This window comes from Panthera uncia, chromosome E1 (assembly GCF_023721935.1).
Source record: "Panthera uncia isolate 11264 chromosome E1, Puncia_PCG_1.0, whole genome shotgun sequence".
NCBI classification, from domain to species: Eukaryota; Metazoa; Chordata; class Mammalia; order Carnivora; family Felidae; genus Panthera; species Panthera uncia.
Window position 1 is genome coordinate 17,733,301 of NC_064814.1, and position 25,137 is coordinate 17,758,437.

A 25,137-nucleotide genomic window follows, 5' to 3' on the forward strand; every position below is an offset into this window, starting at 1 on the left:
GGTTCAAGCCCCAAGTCGGGCTCTGCACTGACAGTGCAGAGCCTGCTTGGGATTCTCACTCCCTCCCTCTCTCTCTCTCTGCCCTTCTCCCACTCATGCTCTCTCTCTCAAAAATAAAAAACTTAAACTTTAAAAAAAAAAATCTTTCAAGGTGCAAGAGGGAAAGAGGTTCAGGGAAAGAAAGCCCTAGGAAAGGGCATATATAGGCCAAGACTTGAGAATAAGCCAAAAGATTTCTGGATGTTTTAGTTTGATATTTATTTATTTATTTATTTATTTATTTATGGGGGGGGGGCAGGTAATGGGAAACAAGAGAATTAAATGTACGAAATTAGGGAACTGTGAACTTTCTGTTAAGAGCAAATGGAGGAATCTGAACTTTCTGTTAAGAGCAAATGGAAGTAACTGAAAGGTTTTTTCAACCTGAGGGAGAAAGAGACCTGATCCAAATTGCTGAAATCATCCAGCTGTGGAACAGAGACTAGAACTGGGTAGTGGGGAGTTACACACAGGGGTAACTACTAAAGGAGTCCAATCCAGATGATGTTGGCTTATGTTATGATAAGGGCAGCAAGAACGGAGAAAATCAGATTTAGAATTTAAGGAGTAATTAAAAGGTATAATAAACAATACAAGACAAAAGCCTATTCCTGAGTTTCTTGCTTGAGCAGCTGGTGCAATGGTGATCCCATTTACTACAGATAGGATCAATGGGTGAAGCTAGGTAGGTAATGCGGGGGAAGTGACGAGTTCAGTTTTGGACATGTTGTGTTTGAGGTGCCTGCTGTGTGAACGTGTCCAGGAGACTGCGGGATATACAGAACTGGACACGGCAGAAGGCTTACCGATGCAGGTTTGATGGCATTAAGCTAGCAAGGAAATAGGCGGCTTACAAGCTAGAACGGGGAGGTATGGGTGCAAAGCAATATAGGTTTAAAATTATAATTTAGTACATTTGAAAATGAAAAAAAGTTGTTAAGTATATTTATTTATTTAAGTAATCTCCACCCCCAACGTGGGGCTCTAACTCACAACCCCGAGATCAAGAGTTGCATGTTCCTCTGACTAAGCAGGGTCAGGTGCCCCCAAAAAACACTTTTACTTTTTTTAAAGTTTACTTATTTATTTTTGAAAGACAGAGAGAGAGAACATGTGCACAAGCAGGGGAGGGGCAGAGAGAGAGAATCCCAAGCAGGCTCTGGGCCTATAGGAAAGATAGCACTGCAATTAAAAATTGGTTCACTTCCCCAGACTTTGCTTTAGGTATGCCCCCCTTGGGCAATAAGTCCACTGATTTATCATTTTAACCGTCCAGGGAGAGTATATACCAAATCTCCACATACTGTCAACTGAATAATTCACATTGTTTCAAGTTTCACCAGGCGTCCACATATAATCTACCACAAGAGGGCATCACACTGAAATTGTCTTATTTTAATCTAACTTTTAAAGAGATGTAAAATTTACTCAAATTATTGACAAGGAACACTTAATTATCACTAACAATAATAGTTAAAGTTTTGTATTTGACTTGGGGCACCTGGGAGCCCGACAGCAGGCTCGAACTCACAAACCGTGAGATCATGACCAGAGCTGAAACAAAAGTTGGGTGCTTAACCAACTGAGCCACCCAGGTGTCCAGGATTTTATTACTTTTTTTTTTTTTTTTATAATTACTCCTATCTTAGAGGTTTTTTTAATGTTTATTTCTGAGAGAGAGAGAGAGAGAGAGAGAGAGAGAGGGCATGTGCGAGTGCACGTGAGCAGGCGCAGGCATGAGCAGGGGAGGGGTAAAGAGGGGAGACGGACAGAGGATCTGAGGTGGGCTCTGGGCTGACAGCAGCAAGCCCGATGCAGGGGCTCAAACTCAGGAACCGTGAGATCATGACCCGAGCTGAAGTGAGACGCTCAACTGAGTGAACCACCCAGGTGCATGCCCCTTATTACTTTTTTAAAGGAGGAAGATTCTAAGAACAAAAGAGCTCTTAGAAAATAAAAATACGATAGTAAGAAAGAAAATCTAAATAGTAGGGCTGAAAGACTAAGATAGGGAAATCTTCCAGAAAAACTGAACAACACACATATATACTCACTTCCTCCCTCCCTCCCTCCCTCCCTCCCTCCCTCCCACCCCAAAGAAGAAAAAAGACAAAGAGGAAAACTGGAGGAAAAAGGTAAGAAAATCAGAAGGCCAAAACAGGAAGACCAGTGTTCAACAAAATAATAGCACAAGATAAATACAACAGGGAAAAGGAGAGGAGGAAGTTCTCAAGACAAGTTCTCAACTGAAGGACTCAACTGCCAGATTTGAAAGTGCCCACCAAGCACCCGGCGGATAAAAAAAGGACTCATACGAGGCCATATCACTCTAAAACCGCAAAACGCTACAAGCAAAGAGAAGATTCTAAGCTTCCAGGTAAGTCCCGACAGGTCACATACAAAGAAGCAACGAACAGATTCAGATTTCTCAACAGCAACACTGCAAGACGACGACTGCCCAGAACTGAGGACCTGTTTACTCTGTACCATCTTCGTAAGTGAAGGGGGGGCCCGGCTGGGACGCTTCCCTCTACCTGGCGAGGCCTGCCCAGGCGCTGAGGAAGTTCCTGCTTATCTTCTCCAAGCCCTGCTCGATGTTCCTTTCAGCCCACCACTGGTTTTATAAGATCTGACCTAATTCTGAGAGCTGCAAGAAAGCTGTGAAGACTTCAGAAGCTGAAAATACAAAGCAGCCCACTCCCTCCGATCGTATTTCTACAAGACGTCAAAACCAAGTCCATACTCCAACCCTGCCCGACACGTGACCGAGGTAAATGCTCTGCTTTCCCAGACGGTCTCCTGTGCTTCCCCCTGACCTGCCTGGAAGAGCCTCTTGAAAACCCTCAGAAAAACAGAAGTCAGGCTGCGACCATGAGTCTGGAGAGCTTCTCTCCTCCTCCTGGGAGACAATGATGACAAAACCGATCTTTCCTCAGACGGCTGGTTTGTTCTTGCCGGTCCATTTTACGTATGGATGCAGCGAAACCGAAACGAGAGGAAAATCCTAACACCAAAATAAGGGTGGAGATCGCCTCACGATAGGCTGCAGGGATGCAGGGAATAAAGTCAGGGAAGGGCCCCCCGTGGCATCTGCCTTGTAACAGTCTATCTCCCATCCCAGGCAATTAATACCCTGGGTGTGTAATTTGCACGTTTTCATACACTCTTCTTTCCCTACAACTTAAAAAGCTGTTTTAAGGTACGTATTCCTTCAAGTCAGAAACTACTTAACTACGTAACTCGTTATTCGATCACAAAGGTTTATATTCCATCAGCGGCCGAGCTCGGTTTTCTCCGTCAGGAAGGAAACTGGCTCGATTTTAAACACACACAAAAATTAAGACCGTCACACTTACATTATGAGTCTCCGGTTTAGGAACCAGTATTTCCTTCGACTTCGGTCATATCCAATAGGTTCGTGTCGAATGTACGGTTTGTTTTTTTGGATTTCGGCGACACAGTCGGTCACACCAGGCACCTTATGCGCTACGCAGACTTCACACTGCCACTCGTCCTCCGGCACCTCCTCGAGAGGCGGCTTCACACATTCCAAATGGTACACAGCCGAACACGTCTCGCAGCAAAGCAAATCCCCAAGTTTGTGGCAAACCCGACAGTGATCGTCATACTGGATCACCCCTTCAGACATCAACTCCTCCCGCGCGATATTTGTGGTAAGAAACTGATCGACTAAGAACTGCAGAACCTTGATCTTGTTCTCTACTGGTCCATAGGGATAGTCCTCTGCTTCTTGGTAAGGAAGAACGTGATGGTACTCCTTATCGCTCTCACAGTACACCCGCAGCACCTCCGGCCACGTCATCCCGTCGATGAAATAGAGCGTGGAGTTAACGCTGTCTTTCAGATCAGCAGGCCCAAAGGTAGTATTGGAAGTGTCCTCTTCGCGCAAAACCGCTTTCAAGAGCACGACGTGCATTTCCGCCATAAGCGTGCACTGCTCCTGACTCACCAGAGCCGCGCAGAAGTCCTCAAAGCGAAAAGGAGACAACCTTAAAACGGTGCCAAAGTTCCGCAGTACCTCATAAATGGCAATGACATTCATTATATGCTCATTAGGCACCATTAAATCCTCAGAGGACTTGGGAAATTCAAGGGGCGGGATGTCTTTTTCTTCCAATATCGGAGAACGAGGCCGATGTACTCTCGGTTTTCGCCTACCTGCAAATAAAGAAATGGCATCATTACAAATCAATCCGTCATTTCTGCAAACTACGGTTCTCTAGCTTTTCCCTGTCTGGACATACACCTCAAAAAACAGATAAGCACACTCCGATTTTTCTAATAACTGTCAAGTTAAAACAGGATCAAGAAGCAATGATTCAGTTCTAGTTTTTAAGTCAAAAAACATCCGAACTCAAAGTTTTCCCATTATATCACAAACTAGAAGTAAAAAAAAAAAAACACAAATTTAATCGTAATCACCTCTCAATTATCTAGAGGGGGTAAGTGGTTTCCAGGTAACTATGGTCAAAAGTAACAGTGCACTCGCGAAAGATCTGTAAAGAACATAAATGAGAAAAAAACATCCCCATGTGAGGTAACAGGCACAAGAGAGCTCACACTGTGTCAGCTGTGATACAGAAACGGCTCTCGACAAACAGGAAGTTCTCTGGTATAGCACCCCTTCTCCTCTGCCAGAAATGCTTCCTGAGAGCCACGTATCGGAGAGTTCCACAGTGCAACACAAAGTTAGGGCCGAGACAGAAAGGCAGAAGAAAGGAAGAAGTAAAAAGAGAAGAAAAAAGGGAGGCTCACCTAGGAAACAGACACAGATTGTATGCATTTTTTAGCAGTGGGTTAAGCAACTGTAGGTACCTGTTATGAGATGTGATGTCCAGGAATATATATGTATATATATAAATGTATCAATATACAGCGCATTTGAGAGCTTAGTTTGTTCCAAGCATATAGGAGCTCATCTAATTTTCTGAATGAATCTATGAGGGATTTTAATAAGCCCTACTGTATAATAAGAAAACTCGTTGAGGGGCACCTGGGAGGCTCTGTCGGTTGAGGGTCCGACTCTTCATCGAGGCTCAGGTCATGATCCCAGGGTCGTGGGATCGAGCCCCACATTGGGCTCCAAGCTGAGCATGAAGCCTACTTAAAATATTCTCTCTCTCTCTCTCTCTCTCTCTCTCTCTCTCTCTCTGTCCCTCCCTCCCTTCACCCCTCCTCCCTGCTTGCACTTGGTCTAAAAATAAATTTTAAAAAGAAAACTTGTTGAAACAAGTGTCTCCTAAACAGCTGTGCCTATATTATTTTTTTTATTATTACTTCCAATGATGTTTACAGAATAGGAAAAGTATTTTTAAATATCAGAAACAATTTTAACAAGATAAGTTAACCTTAATTCACTGCTGTACAATTAGCTTCTATCAACCATGATTTAGGGCTACTGGTAACCTCTGAACTGCCTGCCCCCTCCCCCATTCCAGAGACCTCCTCACTTTGAGCTTAGTCTCATAACTAAAAGGGTGTAGGGTGTCAGGAGAAAAAAGCATGCTAAAGAATATAAAAGGTGAAGATATTTTAATTTATCCAATGCACACCCAATATTCATTCATTGAAAAGATTTTCCAAATAAAAATGTATCCATTACTTTCTGCAGAAAAAAAGTCCAAAGGATCACCCTGGGCCAGACACTGTTGGTGAGCCTACATCTCGGCAAACTTCACGAAAGGGGTACCATCTACACAGATGCACTTTTCACAGATTCGATTAAATCCCAGAATCACCGTGATAATAAGCACCATGATGGGTAACCCAGCCCATTTTAGTGCCTCCTGGAAATTATCTGGGCTTCGTCTGTATAAATATAAATGAGAGAGAGGAGTAAAAGGGAAGGCTGAACCTAGAGGGATTCCCTCAAATGAGAGAAGAAACAACAAGTCCGCAAGCGAGACAAAACTGCTTACAGACCCGGTCTCTGCATTCCCTCAGCTGTTTATGCAAGACACTGTCAAAGAGCATCCAAGTAAAGAATTCCAGAAGGAAGGCTGGAAAGCAGTTCTGGGACCAGAATGTAGAGTCTTTAGGAGTCTGTAGAGTACTTTATTCCGGCAGTGATGAGGGTTACCAGGTTTTTTAAGCGGGGCAGGGACAAGGGTACACTGTTCCAGAAAGACTTCTCTGGCTTCACTGAACAGAAGGAACAGGACAAGGAGGAAGAGACCAGAGACAGGGCATGTTCTGCAATGAAGCAGAAGATAAAGACCTGGATTCAGAGTCTGGCTGTGAGAATAACAACAAAAAGATGGATCCAAGTGACTTATGGAGAAAGAAACCAACTGGTGTGGAATATACCACCACCTTGAGATTTAACTCTGTATTTACCATTACGTTCAAAAGCTTATTCTAATCTCCCCAGGCTCTTCTGAATTCATGTAGCCTTCTGTGAACCATGTTACCTCATGCTATATTACCTTTTCATGGTATCTACTCCATCTCCCCAGCTGAACACCCAACTCTTTTTTTTTTCCTTTAAGTTTATTTATTTTTGAGAGAGGGAGAGTAAGAGTGCACAGGCCGGGGAGGGGCAGAGAGAGAAAGGAAGACAACAATCCGAAACAGGCTCTTGGCTCGGAGCCGTCAGCACAGAGTCCGACGTGGGGCTCAAACCCACCAACCGTGAGATGACCTAAATCGATGTTGGGCGCTTAACCTACCGAGCCGCCCAGAATCTGGCATATTTCTTTCATTAGCAGTATTTTCCCAGCATCACTCCCTTTTGAGAATTTCCCTTCCCCACGCCGTGATTGTGATGGGGCCCCAGTCACAGTATGGCATGGAGATATGACCCAGGGCAGGCCAGCAAGACTCTCCTTGGGATTTTATATTCAGATGAGAAGTGCTCTGAAGCCCCTTCTCTCCATGAATGAGGCCAGAGCTGTCCATGGCTAAGTCATCTCTACTTCCCTCATGGAAGAAGGGAGTAAAGATGATGGACAAAAGCAGAAGCGACACGTAAGTACTAACAATTCTTGAGTCCTTGGTGGAACCTATCCTTAGGATTTCCCAGTTTCGGAAACCAAAACCATTTCCCTCGTGCGTAAGTGAACATGTCTGTCTTCGGTCACTTGCAAACGAGAATACTTAAAAAAAGTATCTGACACTGTATACACAGCAGGCTTTTTATAATGAGAAACACAATAAATTACTGAAGACTATCAATGAAAGCAGTTAATGTTAAAAAAAAACAAACTGCTGATAAGAATCTATTTTAAAGCGGTAACAGAAGTATTATCTAAATTAATTTAATGTCTAATTTTAAAGCATCAGCTTTCATACATTCTGAAAGACTTTGGATAACCATTGCGTAGATCTGAATTTTAACGGATTATATAACTTCATATTATTAATCAGCTAAAGTTGGGGCACCTGGGTGGCTCCGTCGGTTAATGTCCAACCCTTGATTTCGGCTCAGGTCATGATACCAGGGTTGTGGGATGAAGCCCCACATCGGGTTCCCGGCTGAGTGTGGAGGCTGAGTGTGGAGGCTGCTCGAGGTTCTCTCTCCCTCTGCCCCTCCCCCAGGCTTGCCTTCCCTCTCTCCCTCCCTCCCCACTCCTTCCTTTCTCTCTCAAACTTAAAAAGATTCTCTGCCCCTCCCCCACTCTCTCTCTCTAAAAAAAAAAAAAAAAAAAAAGCTAAAGTCTGTTCATTTTCTGTTGGTTTTAGAAATAAAAGGAAAAAAGGCAAAAAAAAAAAAAAAAAAAGGCCCATAAGTTCTATATTCTATACATCTAGCTGGAAACCACAAAAGAGCTTCTATTCAAATCATGACTATAGTCATGTACATAGTAAACAGGGTGAGCACTTTTGAAAGTTAACATTAAATATAGGTCAGTTTCCTCTGAAGCATTATTGGGAAAGTATAAATTATTTCAAATTTTAAAAGGCAATTTGGCAAAATCTATCTGAATGCATAACCCTTTGACCCAGCAATTCAACCTCCCAGAATCTATCCTACAGATATACACATATGCATTTAAGTAAGTACAAAAAAATCGAACGCAAGGGTTTATGAAAGTTCAAGTTTTGGGGGCACCTGGGTGGCTCAGTAAGTTAAGCGACTGACTCTTGATTTTGGCTCCGGTTGTGACCACTGGGTCGTGGGATCTAAACCTGTACTGGGCTCTGCCCTGACAGTGTGGAGTTTGCTTGGGATTCTCTCCCTCTCTCTCTCTTTCTGCTCCTCTGCCATTCACATTCTTTCTCTCTCAAAATAAATAAACTTAAAAAAAAATTTTTTTAAGTTGAAGTTTTGTGGGTTTTGTTTTAGCCTGAATATACATCAATACCTAAATGAATTATGAATTATGATACACTTACACAATGGCAGTTGGAAAGAATAAAGTAAAATTCATATATGCTGAAATGAAAAAGACTTTTTTTTTAATTTATTTTGAGACAGAGAGAGAATGAGTGGGGGACAGAGAGAGACAACGAGAAAGAGAGAATCCCAAGCAGGTTCCACACCATCAACACAGAGCCCGACACAGGGCTCAATCCTACAAACTGAGATCACAATCTGAGCCAAAATCAAATTGGACACTTAACCGACTGAGCCACCCAGGTGCCCCAAGAATCCTTAATATTTTTTAAGTTAATTAATTAATTTATTTATTTGAGAGAAAGAGAGAGCTCACACATGGGGGAGAGGGGGAGGGAGGGAAGGGGGAGAGGGAGAGAGAGAGAGAGAGAGAGAGAGAGAGAGAGAAGAGAATCTTAAGCAGACTCCACACCCAGTGCAGAGCCCAATGTGGAGCTTGATCCCAAGACGCTGGGATTGTGACCTGAGCTGAAATCAAGAGTCAGATACTCAACCAACTGAGCTACCCAGGTGCCCCAAGAATCTTTTTAAAGTACTTGTTTCTAGGATTTCAAGCTGTACTACAAAGCTGTAATCATCAAGACAGTATGGTACTGGCACAAAAACAGACACTCAGATCAATGGAACAGAACAGAGAACCCAGAAATGCACCCACAAATGTATGCCCAACTGATCTCTGACAAAGCAGGAAAGAAGGTCCAATGGAATAAAGACAGTCTCTTCAGGAAGTGGTGCTGGGAAAACTGGCCAACAACATGCAGAAGAATGAACCTGAACCACTTTCTTACACCATACACAAAAATAAACTCAAAACGGATGAAAGACCTAAATGTAAGACGGGAAGCCATCAGAATCCTCAAGGAGAAAGCAGGCAAAAACCTCTTTGATCTTGGCCACAGCAACTTCTTACTCAACATGTCTCCGGAGGCAAGGGAAACAAAGCAAAAATGAACTATTGGGACCTCATCAAAATAAAAAGCTTCTGCACAGCGATGGAAACACTCTGTAAAACTAAAAGGCAACCAACAGAATGGGAGAAGATATTTGCACACAATGTATCAGATAAAGGGTTAGTATCCAAAATCTATAAAGAATTTATCAAACTCAACACCCGAAAAACAAATAATCCAGTGAAGAAATGGGCAAAAGACATGAATAGACACTCCTCCAAAGAAGACATCCAGATGGCCAACTGACACATGAAAAAATGCTCAACATCACTCATCATCAGGGAGATATAAATCAAAGCCACACTGAGATACCACCTCACACCTGTCAGAATGGCTAACATTAACATGTCAGGCAACAACATGTTGGCGAGGATGCAGAGAAAGAGGATCTCTTTCGCACTGTTGGTGGGAATGCAAGCTGGTGCAGCCACTCTGGAAAACAGCATGGAGGTTCCTCAAAAAACTAAAAACAGAACTACCCTACGACCTAGCAATTGCACTACTAGGCATTTATCCACGGGATACAGGTGTGCTGTTTCAAAGGGACACATGCACCCCAATGTTCATAGCAGCACTATCAAAATAGCCAAAGTATGGAAAGAGCCCAAATGTCCATCGATGGATGAATGGATAAAGAAGGTGTGGTATATATACACAATGGAGTATTACTCGGCAATCAAAAAGAATGAAATCTTGCCATTTGCACTATGTGGATGGAACTGGAGGGTATTATGCTAAGTGAAATTAGTCAGAGAAAGACAAATATCGTATGACTTCACTCATATGAGGATTTTAAAAGACAAAACAGATGAACATAAGGGAAGGGAAACAAAACTAATATAAAACAGAGAGGGGAACAAAACATAAGAGATGCATAAATATGGAGAACAAACAGAGGGTTACTGGGGGGAGGGTGGGATGGGCTAAATGGGTAAGGGGCATTAAGAAATCTACTCCTGAAATCACTGTTGCATTATATGCTAACTAATTTGGATGTAAATTTTAAAAAAATTAAATTAAAAAAAAATTAAAAATAGAACTACTCTACGACCCAGCAATCACACTACTAGGTATTTATCCAAGGGATACAGGTATGCTATTTTGAAGGGGCACATGCACCCCAATGTTTACAGCAGCACTATCAACAATAGCCAAAGTATGGGAAGAACCCAAATGTCCATTGATGGATGAATGGGCAAAGAAGATGTGGTATATATATACAATGGAGTATTACTCAGCAATCAAAAAGAATGAAATCTTGCCATTTGCAACTACAAATGGACAGAACTAGAGGGTATTATGCTAAGTGAAATTAGTCAGAGAAAGACAAATATCATATGACTTCACTCATACGAGGATTTTTAGAAACAGAGCAGATGAAGGGAAGCAAAAAGAATATAAAAACAGGGAGGGGGATGAAACATAAGAGACTCTTGGGGCACCTGGGTGGCTCAGTCGGTTAAGCATCCGACTTCGGCTCAGGTCACGATCTCATGGTTTGTGGTTCGAGCCCCACATCAGGCTCTGTGCTGAGAGCTCGGAGCCTGGAGCCTGCTTCGGATTCTGTGTCTCCTCTCTCTGCCCCTCCCCTGCTCATGCTCTGTCTCTGTCTCTCAATAGTAAATAAACGTTAAAAAAAAATAAAAAAATTAAAAAAGGAAACATAAGAGACTCTTAAATATGGAGAACAGAGGATTACTGGAGGGGTTGTGGGAGGGGGATGGGCTAAATGGGCAAGGGCCATTAAGGAATGTACCCCTGAAATCACTGTTGTACTGTATGCTAACTAACTTGGATGTAAATTAAAAACATAAAATTAAATAAATAAATAAAGTTCTTGTTTCTGAGAGGGAGAACTGGGGGGGCAGGGGGGAAAAACTAATTTTTTTTTACTTTTTTATATTTTTTAATATCACATGTGTATATTTTTATTATGGTAATTTAAAAGAAAAATGTTAAACAGGTATCTGTGCACACATATGAAACATTAATATTCAAATCAGCAAAATGACACTGGTACTAATGGCTTACTGATGGTACTGTAGGAACACAAGTATAAGATCACTATGCCAAATTCAAAGATTCAGGTTTATAGAACTGAGCGCAGATTAGAATGCACAAAGAGAAAGCTCAAAATTAAGCCACGTAAGCCCCTCGACTGTCAATCATTAGTATTAGCAAATCATTTCAACGCTTCATTAAAATGTATCTATCATATGCCACCAAGGATTACACTCATTACCATTTTCAACGCTATTCTAATATCTAGCAGATATATTAAATTTTCCTGTATTAAAAAAGACGGGGGGCGGGGGCGGGATTGACATCTGCCTCACTAGTTATCAGGACAAAGCAAACAAGACCACAGTGAAATACTGTGTCATACCCATCAATGGACACAGACTTAAAAATCCAACTAAGTAAAATCTGGGGGAGAAGGCCGTACGATGGAAACAGCAATCCACCATCAGTAAGCACCACACACGGGCACCCCCAGTTCTGAGAGTAGCTCGGTGCCGGTTAAGGTGGTGCACACAACCCTCAGAGAACAGTCTGCAAACTCTACGTTCGCGGCCCAAAGTAAAAAATAACATTTTACATCTCAATCCAGCACACAACACCAAAACAAAAGTCCTACGAAACGCTACTCTTAATCGTATGTCTTATAACCTCTTCTCTTCTGTCCTAACACCGTCTATTCTGTCAACTTTCAAAACATGCTGGTTGCAGTCCACAGTTTGAAAATCACTTCTCTAGGGAAACCTTCCTTGTGCATATGCAGAGTATTCAATTTGTTTAAAAGAGCAAATAAGTAGCGAATCAAACTAGAAACGACCAAAACGTTCACCAATAAGGGAAAGATTAAATTGTGGAACATACACTTGATAGGATTCCAGAGAGCAGTCTTGAGTAATTTAGGGCTACATATGTCAGCACGTATCAATCTTAAAAACAAAACACCATGGGACAAAAATGCTACAAAAGGATAAACAATTTGAAACCATGCAGAACTGTTTTATCTGTTGCTTATGGGAAAATACACACGTACATACATAAACGTACATAAAGTAGTAAATAACCATAAGAACGTAATCTTGGGCCGCCTAGGTGGCTCAGTTGGTTAAGCATCCAACTTCGGCTCAGGTCACGATCTCACGGTTCATGGCTTTGAGCCCCTGTCAGGCTCTGTGCTGACAGCTCAGAGCCTGGAGCCTGCTTCAGATTCTGTGTCTCCCCCTCTCTCTTCCCCTTCCCCGCTCACACTCTGTATCTCTCAAGAATAAATAATAAAACATTTAGGGGCGCCTGGGTGGCTCAGTTGGTTAGGCGTCCGACTTCGGCTCAGGTCACGATCTCACAGCTCGTAAGTTCGAGCCCCTTGTAGGGCTCTGTGCTGACAGCTGGGAGCCTGGAGCCTGCTTTGGATTCTGTGTCTCCCTCTCTCTCTGCCCCTCCCCCACTTGTGCTCAGGCTCTGTCTCTCAAAAATGAATAAATGTAAAACAAAAAAAAATTTTTTTAAACATTTCTAAAAAAAGAATGCCTTCTTAAAGGCAGGGAGTTTTGTCTGTTGTTGCCATGAATAGTGGCTAGCACATAGTAAGGTACATAATAAATATTTATTGAAACACTGTGTAGTTTTTAAGTGCTAGCCCACACAATTGTCAGAAATGTGCTTTTACTCCTCACTATGTAAGTAAACAGAGGACTACAACTGGAACCCCTGGAACAGTGGTCTGCAAACTTTGTACAACAGAATCACCTGGAGAGCTGACTCTAGTTAAAAGAGTTGGATTTAATGGTTCTAGAATAGAGTCTCAGAATGTGCATTTCTAGTAACTCCCAGGTGCCGCTAACTGTGCTGGTCTGAGGCCCACAAGTTAAGAACCACTGCCCTACAACTCAGAAAGGCTATCCCTCTGAGATCAGACAATCAACAATACACATCAGATTAAATGCACTAATTTCAAAGAGTACCTTCAAACCATGCTACTCAAAATGCGACTGGCATCATCGAAGATGCCTGCAAGAAATTCGGCAGCTCAGGCCCCGCTCCAGAAGGGTCTCCTACAGAAGGATTTTCAGTTTCTCTAAATCTTCAGGCGATTCACATGCTCATTAAAGTTCGAGAAGCTGCCATGAAGCAGCCGTCGTAAAACTGGAGATGCAGCAAAGTCACATAGTAAGCTGTTAGAAGTCGAATGTCAACATGCATCCCAAATTTACTGAACCCCAGGTTAAGCTCAGTAATCTGTATTTTTATCTTTCTCCCCAGATAACTCCATTGTGCAGTGAAGTTTGAAAACTACTGCTTTCCAGAAACCGGATATCTCCCCTCTCAAACAGAACGTAAGGCTTTTGTGGAAACTCAGGCAAGAAAACTAAGGGGTCGTCTCAGGAGGCAAGACTGGAAGAGGACTGATTTACAAGACAGCTGAAGCCTAATCAAAGACTACAAAGCCTACAAAAAAGAAAATGCCAAGGATGGAAAGTGGTCTGCATGAATTCTGGGGGGAAAAAGAGAACCAAAGAGGAAGAATTTGTCAATGAATTTCCAGCATAGTCTAGGTTAAGGGAGAGAATTTCGTGCCTGAAAAACAAAGATTCTGGCCCATCTGAAATGTTACTACTTTAACAGAAGAAATGTGTTACTATGTATAGATACTTAAAAAAAAAAAAATGACCAGACTTGCAAAACTTTCCACTCTTTTATATTTCACAATAAAAGTCTAACTGAACCTGATACGGTGTTGTAGGGATGCTCTTTTTTTGAACGCTTTGGAAGAACTGGTCAACAGTTCTCACCAAGTGTTAACTTTTGGTCGGGGGCCCTTTTCTACATATCTGGGTTTTTAAAATAGGCACTGTAGGCACAATCTGCACTTGTTTGGTTAATTTCTTGCTCTTTTTTTTAAAGATGTTATTTTTTTAATGTTTATTTATTTGAGAGAGAGAGAATGAGAGAGAGAGAGAGTGTGTGCGTAAGTGGGAAAGTCAGAGAGAGCGAGACAGAATCCCAACCAGGCTGAGCACAGAGCCCGACGCGGGGCCCGAACCCACGAACCGTGAGATCATGACCTGAGCCAAAACCAAGAGTCTGATGCTAACCAACCGAGACACCCAGGAGCCCCCAAGATTTTATTTTTAAGCAATCGTTACACTCAACATGGGGCTTGAACTTACAACCCTGAGATCAAGAGACACACATACACACTCCAACTAAGCCAGAGAGGCACCCCTAATTTTTTAATTAAAAGGGGGAAAAAAACCCTTCTCTTTACACTTTAAACAGAAAATGCCTTAATTTGCTAAAGTTGTGAGAAATCCCAGACCTTTTTCAAGGCCCTGATCAAATGTCACCTCTTCTGTTCTCTCCTGTGCCTCCGAGAACAGTGCTTCCCTGGCACTTTGTACAGCTCTCCATTACAGTTTTGAGTACATTTATACTACAGGCAATCACTCATGTGCCCCCAGCTCATTTGTTGACTTTTTTAGAGCACAAATCATGTCTTGCTTACTGCAGTAACTAAGAAGTGGTTGTTCAGTGACACCCAGAAGCAACACTACTTACACAAGGTGGAGGTCCAGTGGCGAAGTCATGCCAGGATTAAAACCCTGATGCCACTATAGATTTTTCAAAATTTGGCTTATAAGTTTTTACTGAATTAATTCTATCTAGAAAATTGTCTGGAAGTGTTCAGACTTCTAGACCTCGTAACTCTCTATATAATTTGTGTTTCTAGAGGGAAAAAATGTAATACTGTCTCCCTATTTCTCATCAGTATCTGAGAGAAAAATAGTATTGGTATAGGGGGTGAAGAAAGATCATTTTCATCAGAATACTCTAGATCTAATAAAATTTAATTACTTAATCTACTGTTACACAAACTATGGATGGCATAACAAAATATCACCTATGATACCTTTACTAGTCATTTTTTAAAAATTATGAAAATGATTTGTCATAAGTAAAAAGTATTCCTCCTTTCATCTTTCCCATTCTGGCTCAGTCCATAGAGCATGCAACTCTCCATCTCGAGGTCATCAGTTCAAACAAGCCCCACGCTGGGCATAGAGCATACTTTAAAAAGTGTGTTGGGGGGCGCCTGGGTGGCTCAGTCGGTTGAGCGCCGACTTCGGCTCAGGTCACGATCTCGCGGTCCGTGGGTTCGAGCCCCGCGTCGGGCCCCTGTGCTGACAGCTCAGAGCCCGGAGCCTGTTTCAGATTCTGTGTCTCCCTCTCTCTGACCCTCCCCCATTCATGCTCTGTCTCTCTCTGTCTCAAAAATAAATAAACGTTAAAAAAAAAAAAATTAAAAAAATTAAATAAAATAAAAAGCGTGTTGGGGGGGATGCTGGGGGGCACCTGGGTGGCTCTGTAAGTTAAGCATCAGACTTCTGCTCAGGTCATGATCTCACAGTTCGTGAGTTCGAGCCCTACGTGGGGCTCTCTGCTGTTAACACGGAGCCTGCTTTGGATCCTCTGTCCACCCCCCTCTCTCTGCCCCTCCTCTGCTTATTCTTGCACTCTCTCTCTCAAAAAATAAATTTAAAAACTTAAAAAAAAAAAAAGTGTGGTGGGGAGAAGGGAGGCACCTGAATGGCTCAGTGGGTGGAGCATGTGACTCTTGATCTCAGGGCTGTAAGTTCAAGCCCCACATTGGGCACAGAGATTACTTAATAATAAAAAAAAAAAAAAAAAATTAAAGAAAACGGTACAGAAAATTTGTTCTAAAGTTCCTTACTTTTAATTATTTCAATTACTTGTTTTAATTTTTTCAATATATATGGCTAACAGGAAGTATGTTACAGCCTGAATACAGAATAAGATTAAATAAAAAATATCAACTGTAAAAACTGACAAAACTTGTAGTTTTGAAAACATCAACTGAAACAAAAACCTCAACTGAAAAAAATGAAAAAACGTCAACTGAAAGAAAACATCAACGGAAAAAAAAAAAAACTAGAAAACATCAACTGATACCTGGGATACAAATTACTATAACAATTCACCTATTTTTACCTCGCCTTTCTGAAAACATCTAACACCTCTGGGCACATCATTCTTCAACTTCCTGCTGCCACATACAATTCAGTTTCCTTGACCAATTGTTCTTCCGTCATACATTGCTTTTCCATGTGGGCTCTCCCCAAAACGTAGTCCTCACCACATTCTCTGGCTTTCCCTCAATTATCAGTGGACTCGATTATCACCAAAATACCAATGACTTCTAAATGGATTTCTCTACCCAGACCTCTCTCTTCTAAACCCCAGATACATTATTTCTAACTGCCTATTCGCTATTTTCAACAGGATGTCCCAGGTAAACTTCTGTGGTAGGAAATGAAAACGAAATGAAGTTATAAAAGTTTAATTCAAAACAAAACTTTAAAACCCCTAAATGGAACAGATATTTTATAATGATAAAGGATGCAGTCCACAATGAAGATATAAAAATCATAAACCTCCATAAAACATAAATGTGGGGCACCTGGTTGGCTCAGTCAGTTAACCGTCCAACTCTTGCTTTCAGCTCAGGTCATGATCTCACAGTTTATGAGTTCGAGTCCTGTGTCAGGCTCAGCGTGGAGCCTGCTTGGGATTCTCTCTCTCTCTCTCTCTCTCTCTCTCTCTCACTCTCACTCTCACTCTCACTCTCACTCTCACTCTGTCCCTACCCCGTCTGCATGTGCATTCACATGCATGATCTGTCTCAAAATAAATAAATAAACTTTAAAATAATAAAATAAAAAATCTGAAAAAAAGTTGCTGCATGAATAAACCAAATAAATTGGCATCAAACTGTACAAAGCAAAAATGTAAGAAATCTAAGAAGAAATGGACAGAAACAGAATTACAGCAGACTTAAGACACTTCTTTCTGTCCTTAACATATCTAGTAGACTGAATCAATAGTTACATGGAATGCTGGTTACAAATTCAAATGTGTACAAAGAGGAAGTACAAGGAAAGTAAGAGGACAGAGGTATCTACAGGGTCCATTTAAACTGGAATTAACTTGGATGCCTGGGTGGCTCTGTCGGTTAAGCATCCAACTCGTTTGACTCTTGATTTCGGCTCAGGTCGTGATCTCAGTTTGTGGGACAGAGCCCCAAACTGGGCTCCGTGCTGACAGTGGAGAGAGCCTGCTTGGGATTCTCTGTCTCCCTCTCTCTCTGCCCCTCATGCTCACTCTCTCTTTCTCTTGCTCTCAAAAATAAATAAATAAAAATTAAAAATTAAAAGAATGCTAATAAAGTATAAAACCTGGGTGAAGGAATGTTTGTTAGAAAATTAGTTACTAATCACCAAAACTAAATCAAAACTAAGAAAACAAACCAGTAATGATGAGAAATTATATGATCGTCTCAAAAGAAGCTAGGAAAATATTTCAGAAAATACAATAGCTACATCTGATTTAACAAAAACAAAACAAAACAAAACAAAACATAAAGCAAACAAAAATAGGTGAATATACTCACCACAATTAAAGATCTCAAACCACCAGCCAGCATAGCAATTAACAGTAATATATTGGCATCAGTCCATTAAATATGAAAAGCACAAAGATGCCCAGCATGACAACACTGTTTTGGAAGTAGTAGGCAATACAATTTGAAAAAGAAGAAAAGGAGACATAAACATAAGAAAAGACTGGGGGTTTTAGGATTTTTTTTTTTTTTATATTTTTCACTTCATGAGTCCACAGCGGAAAATTCAAAAGTGGGAAATTTCATTTAAATATATCACAACTCATTAGCTAATCCTCAGTTTCTTGTACAGCAATCATCCACCATTTCTTGTATAGATTTAAATTGTATTTAAGCTAATAACTGCAACACTAACAAAAGCCTTGTAGGGGCGCCTGGGTGGCTCAGTCGGTTAGGCGCCTGACTTCAGCTCAGGTCATGATCTCGCAGCTTGTGAGTTCGAGCACCGCATCAGGCTCTGGGCTGACGGCTCAGAGCCTGGAACCTGCTTCAGATTCTGTGTCTCCCCCTCTATCTGCCCCATCCCTGCTCATGCTCTGTGTCTCTCTGTCTCTCGATAGTAAATAAATGTTAAAAAAAAATTTTTTTTAAAGCCTTGTAATGTACAGTATAGATAAAATAACATGAGTTTACAGTATTAGAATGTTCACTTACCAATATTATCATCATTTCTTTTTGTCAGTCTTGTAAATTTCTACTTAATGTTTGTATACCTTGCATTTTCCATATTTCATTTCAAAATTATCACTAAGAAACTAATAATTCAGGGGCACCTGGGTGGCTCAGTCAGTTGAGCGACCGACTTCAGCTCAGGTCATGATCTCACGGTTCGTGGGTTCAAGCCCCACATCGGGCTCTGTGCTGACAGCTCGGAGCCTGGAGCCTGCTTCTGGTTCTGTGTCTCCCTCTCTCTCTGCCTCTCCCCCACTCATGCTCTGTCTGTCTCTGTCTCAGAAATAAATAAACATTAAAAAAATTTTTTTTAGAAAGAAACTAATAATTCATATGGATGTGTGTGTGTGTGTAACTAATTACTGTGTAAATGTACTAGAATTTGAAACGCATTGATTGATGTAATTTGATCTGTGTCAAAGATGCTGTAAAAAATAGGATCATTCCTCATTTCTCCCTCTCAATATTTTTATTTTATTTATTTTTTTCTAAATTTATATCCAAGGTAGTTAGCATATAGTGCAACAATGATTTCAGGGGTAGATTCCTTAATGCCCCTTACCCATTTAGCCCTTCCCCCCTCCCACAACCCTTCCAGTAACCCTCTGTTTGTTCTCCATATTTGAGAGTCTCCTATGTTTCATCCCCCTCCCTGTTTTTACATTCTTTTTGCTTCCCTTCCCTTGTATTCATCTGTTCTGTGTCTTAAAGTCCTCATATGAGGAAGTCATTTGATATCTGTCTTTCTCTGACTGATTAATTTCGCTTAGCATAATATCCTCCAGTCCCATCCACGTAGTTGCAAATGACAAGATTTCATTCTCTTTGATTGCCGAGTAATACTCCATTGTATATATACACCACATCTTCTTTACCCATTCATCCATCGATGGACATTTGGGCTCTTTCCATACTTTGGCTATTTTAATAGTGCTGTTACAAACACTGGGGTGCATGTGTCCCTTCAAAACAGCATACCTGTATCCCTTGGATAACAGATGCTTAACCCAGTAGTGCAATTGCTGGGTCATAGGGTAGTTCTATTTTTAATCTTTTGAGGAACCTCCATACTGTTTTCCAGAGTGGCTGCACCAGTTTGCATTCCCACCAGCAGTGCTAAAGAGATCCTCTTTCTCTGCATTCTCGCCAACATCTTTTGTTGCCTGAGCTGTTAATGTTAGCCATCTGACAGGTGTGAGGTGGTTATCTCGTTATGGTTTTGATTATTTCTCTGATGATGAGTGGTGCTGAGCATTTTTTTGGATTACTTGTGTTTTGGGTGTTGAGTTTGATACGTTCTTTTATAGATTTTGGCTATTATGTTGTTTGCAAATATCTTCCCCCATTCCGTCGGTTGCCTTTTAGTTTTGCTGATTGTTTCCTTCGCTGTGCAGAAGCTTATTTTGATGAGGTCCCAATAGTTCATTTTTGCTTTGTTTCCCTTGCCTCCGGAGACATGTTGAGTAAGAAGTTGCTGTGGCCAAGATCAAAGAGGTTTTTGCCTGCTTTCTCCTCAAGGATTCTGATGGCTTCCTGTCTTACATTTAGGTCTTTCATCCATTTTGAGTTTATTTTTGTATTTGGTGTAAGAAAGTGGTCCAGGTTCATTTTTCTGCCTGTTGCTGGCCAGTTTTCCCAGCACCACTTCCTGAAGAGACTGTCTTTATTCCATTGGACGTTCTTTCCTGCTTTGTCAAAGATTAGTTGGCCATATGTCTGTGGGTCCATTTCTAGATTCTCTATTACGTTCCACTGATCTGAGGGTCTGTTTTTGTGCCATTTAAGATTTTTTTAAGCTTATTTACTATGTGAGAGAGAGTGAATAGGGGAGGGGCAGAGAGAAAGGGGGGGGAGGGAGGGAGGGAGGGAGGGAGGGAGAGAGAGAGAGAGAGAGAGAGAGAGAGAGAGAGAGAATCCCAAGCAGCCTCTTCGCTGCCAGCACAGAGCCCAACACAGGGCTAAAACTCACAAGATCATGACCTGGACCGAAACCAAGAGTCAGCTGCTTAACTGAAAAGCCACCCAGGTGTCCCCATAAGAAAATATTTGTGCATATGATTCATATTTGCAGATGATACAATTTCATTTCTAGAAAATCCACCTCAATCAACAAATAAGCTACTCGATACAAAAAAGAACAGGTGAGTAAATACAAAGTTTACTTCTAAAATACATGGGCTCTCCACTAGATGCTCCATGAGAGCAGAATATTTTTTTTAAGTTAATTAATTTTGAGAGAAGAGCGTATGCGCATTCATCAGAGGCTTAACCTACTGAGCCACTCAGGTGCCCTGAGAGCAGATATTTTTGTAGACAATTTTATTTAGATATAGTAAGATCCTATTGTATAAGTAAAAAGAACTACAAAGCCAATTATAGATATAACGATATGTATGTTTCTACACATGTGACTATTCATCATATACATACACACATTCAAAGACGGTTACCAAAGGAGAGCGACCAAAATATTAATGTAACCTTCTGACTTTTAAATTTTTTTGTTTCTTTCCTGATAAATGGGAAAAACAAAAGTAAAATTCTTACTAGACTTTCAGAAGTGTTATTTTAAAAATTCAAAACTTTCTTCCAATTTTAATGATCCAAATCACAGATTAATGAACATCAAGAGCTCAAAAGAGGGTTGGCTAACCATGACCGGCCACAGCCTTATTTTTTTTTTAAAAAAGTTTTATGCGAACACGGCCATGCTTACTTGTTTACTGTCTATGGCTGCTTTTGTGCTACCATAGCAGAGTTAACTAGTCGCAAGAGGGTCTGGCTCACAAAACATAAATATTTATTATCTGACTATTTATTTATTTATTTTTTTAACGTTTATTTATTTTTGAGACAGAGAGAGACAGAGCATGAACGGTGGAGGGTCACAGAGAGAGGGAGACACAGGATCTGAAGCAGGCTCCAGGCTCTGAGCTGTCAGCACAGAGCCCGACTCGGGGCTCGAACTCACGGACCGTGAGATCATGACCTGAGCCGAAGTCGGACACTTAACCGGCCGAGCCACCCAGGCGCCCCCTATCTGACAATTTAAAAGACAAAGTTTGACAATCCCCTGCCAATTAGATCATGTAGTCCAGCCAATAGTTTACAGATGAGTAAACTGAGGCCCACAGAGGAATGACTTTTCTAAGGTCAAACTCAAGCTAAGAAGCAACAAAGAACTCCATTCCAGCCTAGCCAGAAACTTCTCAAAACAAACATCTGCCCCCTCCCCCAGTCTGGAAGCTAAACCTCAGGCTCTCAAACCACACATATATTTACCAGCAAATGATGAGGCCTAATCCATATCCAAGACCACGTACTAAAGGTCTCAGTATAGTTGGCTAGATTCTAGAAAGAAGTTAATTTAAAAACCACATGGCGGGGGGGGGGGGGGGGCTCATTCAGTTGAGCATCTGACTCCTGATTTCAGCTCAGGTCATGATCTCACGGTTCGTGAGTTTGAACCCCAACAAGGGCTCTGTGCTGACAGCACGGAGCCTGCTTGGGATTCTCTCTTCCCTCTTTCTCTACCCCTCTCCTGCTTGCATGTGTATGTGTGTGTGCTCGTGCTCTCTCTCTCTCAAAAATAGATAAATAAACTTTAAAAATATATAAACAAGGGGCGCCTGGGTGGCTCAGTCGGTTAAGCAGCTGACTTCGGCTCAGGTCATGATCTCGCGGTCCGCGAGTTCAAGCCCCACGACGGGCTCTGTGCTGACAGCTCAGAGCCTGGAGCCTGTTTCGGATTCTGTGTCTCCCCCTCTCTCTGACCCTCCCCCGTTCATGCTCTGTCTCTCTCTGTCCCCAAAATAAATAAACGTTAAAAAAAATTTTTTTTTAATAAAAATAAAAATAAAAAAAATAAAAATATATAAACAAAATAAATAAAATAAAAACCACATAAGCCTAGGGATGTGTACTGTATAGCATGACTACAGTTTTAACAATATTGTATCATATACTTGAAAGTTGCTAACAGAATAGAGCATAAAAGTTCTCATCACAAGAAAAAAAAAGTATAACCATGTAGTGATAGATGTTAGCTAAACTTACTGAGGTAATCATTTTGCATAACGTGCGTGTATGTATTAAATCATTATGTTGTATACCTAAAACTAATACAATATATGTCAATTGTATCTCAAGTAAAAATAATTAATTTAAAACCGTAAGTATACATTAGGGAAGGTTTAAAAACAACCAGGTGATGGGAGCATAACCTAGTTCAGCCTATTAAATATCACCCAATAATCCCACTCTTAGGAATCTACTCTATAAGGGCAGCTGGGTAGCTCAGTCGGTTAAGCATCCGACTTCGGCTCAGGTCATGATATCACGGTTCGTGAGTTTGAGCCCCGCATAGGGCTCTGTGCTGACAGCTCAGAGCCTCGAGCCTGCTTTGGATTCTGTGTCTCCCTTTCTCTCTGCCCCTCCCCTGCTCGTGCTCTGTCTCTCTCTCAAAAACAAATGTTAAAAAAAATTTTTTTAATAAATAAACATCACTCAACAATCCCACTCTTAGGAATCTACCCTATAGAAACACTCAGTATCTAAGTAACTACAGATACATCTCTAGCACATTTAGGACAGCACATTTCAATAGGGCTAAATGTTTTTTTCTTTTTTTTCTTCTTTTCTTTTCTTTTCTTCCTAAGTAAGCTCTACACCCAACGTGGGCTTGAACTCACCACCCCAAGATCAAGAGTCACATGCTCTACCAACTCAGCTAGCCAGGCATCCCTCAATATGGCTAGTTTTTTAAGGCAAATAAATATTAACAGCAAATGTAGTTACGTACTAACAAATTTTAAAAAGGCCATTTCAAGTCTTTAACTTACATACTTGAACCCTGTAGGCATTTGAGGTTGTAACCTCTGCCATAAACAATCTCCACTGTTAGGTTTTTCCTGAGACACGGGGAAGATTCACAACTTAAACTACTTAGGCAATTAAGGACAATACATCTGTAAGGAGATAATCTTCTAAGTTTACAGCAGAAATCAAAGGCATTTCACCTGGATCATTTTGGACCAAAAAGTTCAAATATGTATCTGAAATTACAGTAAAACTGCTTTCTAAATTTTTTATTATTTGCATAGCACTTTGTTTAAAATTTTTTTTAATGTTTATTCATTTTTTTGAGGGGGTGAGGGGCATAGACCAAGAGAGACACAGAATCTGAAACAGACTCTAAGGTCTGAGTTGTCCGCACAGAGCCTGACGCAGGGCTTGAACCCACGAACTGTGAGATTATGACCTGAGCCAAAGTCGGACACTTACCCACCTGAGCCACCCAGGTGCCCACATAGCACTTTAAAAGCAGAAGAATATGGTCATGAGTCGGAGAATAATATGGTCATGAGTCGGGATAATTTACTGAATAAGGCTTCAAGGAGTATGTGAAAATTATTTCAATGTCTAGAAGAACAGGGGAAAATGCTTTGATAGGAGATGCTAAAATTTTACTACCTATTTTAAATGTCGGGACTATTTCCTCAGACAAGTCTTGATATCGCTGTGCGTGCATTAGAAGGAAAAAGGACCAGAAGAGAAATTCCACACAGATTAATATGTGCATTTCTGAAATACTTTTTAAGTTCCATAAATAGAATATACTATAAACAGACAGATCTCAAAAGGAGGCAATGTTAAGATACTGAACTCTAGCAGGAAGCCATGACAGGAAAATATAGAAATTGAACCTAATGAACACTGCCATTTGGTATGAATTTCTCTTGGCCAAGCAGTCTCCCAAGTATGTGAATTCTAGAAAACATCGGTGAGTAGAAGGGTCTAATAAGCATTCAGTTTCCTAGCAAACCTCAGGAGGTTTCACAGTTGCAATTTAACATCAATTAAGTAACAAAAGAATCCTACTCAAAAAAAAAAAAAAAAAAGTGATGTGTTTTCCTTGAAAACTATTAAATAATTTGGCCAGAGTTTCCGGAGATGTTTTATACAGCAGAATGAACACCCTGGAACACACCAGTATCTCACAAGTCAGTTCATACCCCAACTGTTAAACTTTTACAACACTGCAATACTCTAAATTATCAAATTAAATTTCCCAACCCAAACCTCTAAATTGTAATCCTTCTTTCCCTTCCGTCCCACATCTATGACTCTTAGCTTAATTTTATCAGGATTGTGGCAGATTTTCGAAAACTAAGTATTAACTGATTGCCTCTTCCCCCTACCACCAAGAACAACAAATGCAGTCATTTCAAAGATGATCCCAAGTCTGACTGCAGAAATACCAATTACATATACAAATAGTGCTGGGCTGACGGTCTCAATAAAGGAGGACCAGGGCCAAACTATTGGAGCTACCCAGGCCATGCAGGATTCAGAGCAAATAACAGGTTAGAGGAAAAAATATGTTAGGTAAATGAGCAGAGTCTAGCAGAAGCTAACTACAACAGTGCAGTCAGTCAAAGAGAACTTTCTGCAATAGTATTAAAAGATCCAAATGTTTTACATCTCTGTTTGTGCAGTATGGGAACCACTAGCCACATATGGCTACTGGGTACTTGAAATGTAGCTAATGCCACTGAAGAACTGAAGTTTGAATTTTATTTAATTTAAATTTAAATAGGCACATGTGGGGGCACCTGGCTGGCTCGCAC

General features: G+C 41.0%; 1 protein-coding gene across 14 annotated transcripts in view; it reads right to left on the reverse strand.

The window, feature by feature from the left end:
- BPTF (bromodomain PHD finger transcription factor) overlaps positions 1–25,137 on the reverse strand; it is a 145,667-nt gene that overhangs the window by 102,012 nt on the left and 18,518 nt on the right. For all 14 annotated transcript variants that reach the window (XM_049637626.1, XM_049637632.1, XM_049637625.1 and 11 more), the window contains exon 2: positions 3,396–4,218. In XM_049637626.1, coding sequence (XP_049493583.1) covers positions 3,396–4,218 — 823 coding nt within the window. The remainder of the gene's footprint in view (positions 1–3,395; positions 4,219–25,137) is intronic.